Source organism: Notothenia coriiceps, unplaced genomic scaffold (assembly GCF_000735185.1).
Source record: "Notothenia coriiceps isolate Sejong01 unplaced genomic scaffold, NC01 NC01_scaffold00037250, whole genome shotgun sequence".
Taxonomy (NCBI): domain Eukaryota; kingdom Metazoa; phylum Chordata; class Actinopteri; order Perciformes; family Nototheniidae; genus Notothenia; species Notothenia coriiceps.
This window is the reverse complement of record NW_011369951.1, coordinates 1,542,588-1,547,099: the sequence shown is the minus strand read 5'-3', so window position 1 is coordinate 1,547,099 and position 4,512 is coordinate 1,542,588. Positions and strand designations below refer to the sequence as shown.

General features: G+C 44.6%; 1 protein-coding gene across 1 annotated transcript; it reads left to right on the top strand.

Moving 5' to 3' along the window:
- The first annotated feature begins 1,399 nt into the window (after nucleotides 1–1,399).
- On the top strand, nucleotides 1,400–3,744 carry LOC104966649 (coiled-coil domain-containing protein 177). Its single transcript, XM_010795855.1, has one exon. The coding sequence runs from the start codon at nucleotides 1,559–1,561 to the stop codon at nucleotides 3,257–3,259; it is 1,701 nt and encodes a 566-aa protein (XP_010794157.1). The 5' UTR covers nucleotides 1,400–1,558; the 3' UTR covers nucleotides 3,260–3,744.
- The last annotated feature ends 768 nt before the right edge of the window (nucleotides 3,745–4,512 follow it).

The window sequence follows — 4,512 nt, the reverse complement described above, 5'->3', positions numbered from 1 at the left end:
TTACTGTATACCTGTTCCTGTATGTTCAAAGATGTTGTTTATCATGATATAAAAAAGTATAGGGCTGATTACAATCCCTTGAGGTATTCCATTAAGAATTTCAAATGTTTTTTGATATTTCTGATCCTGCTTTTACTTTAAATGTTCTGTAAAATAGAATATTTTTTTTGTTGTTCCAACTGATAATTTAATCTGTGTACAATAATTTTTTTCATCCATTTACACAAATGTGATGTCAGCGCTGTTGGTCTAGTTCTCTGCACTCTGAACGTTTCCCTGGTTTAGCAAATGGGAGAATTAATGCTGTCTTCCATTTATAAGGTAATCTACCTTCAACCTATATCTTATTAAAAAGGTTCAGCATAATTTCCAAAGCTTCTTTTGACAGATGTTTAAACACTAAGTAGGAGTTGATCCTCCCCTGGGGCAGAAACCTTGCTTCAAGCCCTTTTCAGTTCTTTGAATTCCAAATCCATTGTTGATCTAATTTCTTCCGTTTATTCATATCTTTTCATAATTTATTATAATTATTTCTTATGTTTGTGAATTTCATTGAGGTGGTTTCCACTGTGAACATTGGAAAATACATTTCCTAGAAGGTTAGCTTTGTCCCTATCCATCATTGCTAAATTAATGCTGTCTGCAAGAACTGGTATCAAACAGGTATAGTCGTAGGTTTTTATCCATATTCCATACCTGGCCCACACCTCTCTCTCTACCTATTTAGGAACATGTTGTCTCCAGGTGTTCCTTTCAGCTGTTTTGAGTATTTTGCATGCTATGGCTCTCTTTCTTTAATATTCTATCCGATTTTCTAGATTCAGATTTTTCCTCAGGTTTCTGAGACCTCAATTTCTTTCTTTTACAGTCACTCATCATTCCACCACCACTTTCTTATTTCCTGTAATCATAGTTTTAGGTATACCTATGGAATCATTATCATTTCTGTCACCTCAATTGTACATTCAGCTACATTACCAATTTCATTCTAATGTTGCTATAGCTAAAAAAAAGTACACCATTCTTTAAGTGTGTCCCATTGAGCCTTTTGAAAACAGCATGTACTTTCTGGGATATTTTTGTCATTCTATATTATAGAACAAATAATAGTAAAGTGATCAATACCAATATTATTTTTGTATATTTTCCGTTAACTTGCTATATTTGAAGGAACAATGTTAAATCAATCAAGGCATGACATCTTATTCCTATGAATATCTATTATTGTTCCTCTGCCATTATTTAAACAGACATGTTCCTTGAATCCATAATTTCTTCAATAACGGTTCTATTGTTATCAGTGTGATCACTTCCCCATAAACTACTTTGAACATTGAAGTCGCCACACACATTTACTTTTTGAAATGTTGAGCTGTCTCAGTGTGTCACCTACAGCTGAGGTTAGTAGTGCGCTTGTCTGGAGAGACGCAGCTAATCCCTGCTTGACCTCTCCAAGGGAAAGCCGAAAGCATGCACCTACAGGGGGGATAGCAGCACGGGAGCAGAAACCACTGTTCGCACCTGAAACAATTATCCAGGTAATAACTATTGTTTTATCATGGGGGAGCTGAGGACCACGTCTCCCGGGCTTCGTTTGGACCTGAACAACTTTGACTCTGCAGAAGCGGAGCGGAGTCGCTACGTCTTAACGAGTCCCCGCTCATTAGAGTCCTGCACGAGACTTGGTGTCAAACCTGTTGAACTTCTGATCAAATCGCTAAACGAGTTGGTAGCTGACCAGCACCACGTGCCCTATGAGTCCATGAGAGTCGTGCACGAATCCTACGAGAAGGAGAGAATGAAGCATTTACAAATGTGTCGCGAGGAGAGGGAGAGGATTATCCGGGCGGCTGCTAGAGACAGGTGGCCGGGCAGTGACAAAGTGCCCGGCCCGGAAGTGGTGCCTGACTCCAAACTGAAGGATCACTCAAGGGACAGAGACACAATGAGCTGTATCCCGTATGCAGATCTGTGTGTTAAAGGGAAATCTGCCAGCAGGTCCTCTTACAGAGAGCCAGACAGTAGCACCGTGTGCAGCGTCAGTCTGGGAGACCTCAGATACACTCCAGCCACTGAGATGAAGCTAGAGAGGCTCACCAGGGACATCAACAAGGAGATGTGTGTGACACTGTCAGAGAAGGATCGCAAGATAGCAGCTCTCATGTTGGTGAAGCACCAGGAGGAGCAGGCCTGCCTGAATGTCTGTCAGCAGGAGGAACAGAAGCGACAGGAGGCCCGCAGGCAGCAGGAGGCCCAACGCGCTGAGGCAGAGAAACAGAGGAGGAAGAAACTGAGACGGAGCCTGCAACGCTGGCACGATGATCTGGAGGGCCGCAGGAGACTAAGGGAGCGTAAGGAGAAGGAGAAAGCGGTACAACTGGAGCTGGAGGTGGTGCTGCAAGAGGACCGCTGGAGGAGGCAGAAAGAGGAGGTGGAGGGACACCATAGGGAGAAAATAGAGGCTGCACACAGAGAGGCAGAGGGGCGAAAACACAACCAGGAGACGCTGCTGAGGGGAAGGGAGGAGGTGGAAAAAAGGGAGAGAGAGAGGGAGAGACATGTGGCAGAAGAGAAGAAGCAGAGGGCCAGGAGGAGCAAAGTGTCCCAGGAGAGGGAGGAGAGGAGAAGGCTGCAGGAGGGGAACCGCAGGGAGCTGCTTCGACACATCCTGCTGAAACAGAAGACGGAGCAGCAGGGGGTGGAAGAGGTGGAGCAGATGAGGAGCACGTTTGACATGAAGATGAGATTATCCTGCGAGAAACATGCCCAGGCTGTGGATGCTCGGGTGAGGGACGTGCAGGAGAGGGCAGCCCGGGAGGAGCTGCAGATTCAGAGAGCGCAGCTGAGGTCCAAGCTGCAGAGCTATCAGGAGCTCACACACAAACAGATCCTGGTTCAGCTGAGTCAGCGTCGCTCGGAGAGAGCCGGCCTGCACGCAGAGGCCCAGCAGAGGAGCAGGTCTGAGGAGGCGCAGCAGCACAACCAACACAGGCAGACCTCCCACCTTAGGCTGAGGGAGAGGAGGCAGAGGGAGGAGGAGGAGGAGAGGAAGGTCACAGAGAGCTGCATCTTCATGAAGGATGTGAGGAGGGAGAGACTGAGGAGGCAGAGGGAGCAGATTCAGGAGGAGGCGCACAGGCTGGCCCGCGCTTCCTTTCACATGAGGGAGAGGGTGAGGCAGCACACACACAGCCGGACGTTTGATCAGATGGCCCGGGAGGCGCAGCTGACCGCCTCAATGAGGTGCATGAAGATATGAAAGACTCTCCACATCAACTGCCGCTCTCATAGGCTTTGATAGCCTACAGTTCAGGCATTAAATAACAGAATATATATATAGGAATTTAAAGACAAACCCCTCCTGCAATCATAAATGTGTATTGAGGATGAGCTAAACCCTTATGTGAATGATTTGGACCTGAGAGTGTTTGCGCTGCACATGAGCTACAATGGATCATCATGTATCAGAGCTGTAGGGGTTGTTTTTTTTACAGTTTAATTTGATGAAAGTCCCTGAGATTGTGCCATATTTATAAATGTATACGTTTACGATGACATTTAAATATATTTAAAGTTGAGAATAAATCTTTGGAGTTCTGTCTGACCTCGTAGTAACCCCCCATCAGCATAATTAACAATAAAGTTGTGCTCTACTGAAGTGGTATTATTTTGTATGTTGACCCTTTGAAATAAAGCTTGTTGTAACCCCCCCATGTCAGGCTGCATATATCTATGAGATGTGAAAACTCAACCAGACTGGTTTTAGCTTTTCAAATATAACCAAATAATGTATAAAAGACACAACTTGAGAAAAGTATGATACAATATTTGTTCTCTTTATGTTGTATCTTGTGAATCATTTTAGATCCCATTGCTGTAATGTATACCCAGCTTAACAAAAACATGCTCTGTGAGCCACAGCACATCATTTTTTGCTTAGCTTATATACTGTACGACTGCACGTGATGGTTTATTGTTCCAACACCTCCTCAAATCAAGCAGTTTGTTTTGAGTGATCCAGGCGATGACAACATGTATTTACCACCCTACAGTGTTTGGTAGGTGTGTTCACATGAAAGGGTTGGTATTTGGAGGCATTCGACCAATCAACAACATGGACAAGCGTACTGACAGTGCAGCGCGTCATACTTCCTGAATGAAAGTCAACTATAATATTAGACAACATATGAAGACGTTCAACTTTAAAACATCCATGACTTTAAACACTTTTATCCAGGATAAAAGCCACATAGCTGCACCTGCAAGGTGAATACAGCTGGTAAAAGAAAAAGTGTTTGAATGCGTACATTAACAGGTTTATGATATCACTGCCCCGTCTAATACCTCATTCACACCAACGGTGTTTTAGGNGGGGCACCTCTCCAGTGGGCTTTCTTACATCTGCACCCACCAACAGGGCACTGCCGCCGTGACACACCTAAAGGTTACTGCACACAGAGGTGGGAGGAGTAGGTAAAAGTAGAAGTAACAGAGTGTAGGAATACTCTGCTA

Coding starts and splice junctions, on each gene's coding strand:
- LOC104966649 (XM_010795855.1), top strand. CDS start 1,559: ATGGGGGAGCTGAGGACCACGTCTCCCGGGCTTCGTTTGGACCTGAAC.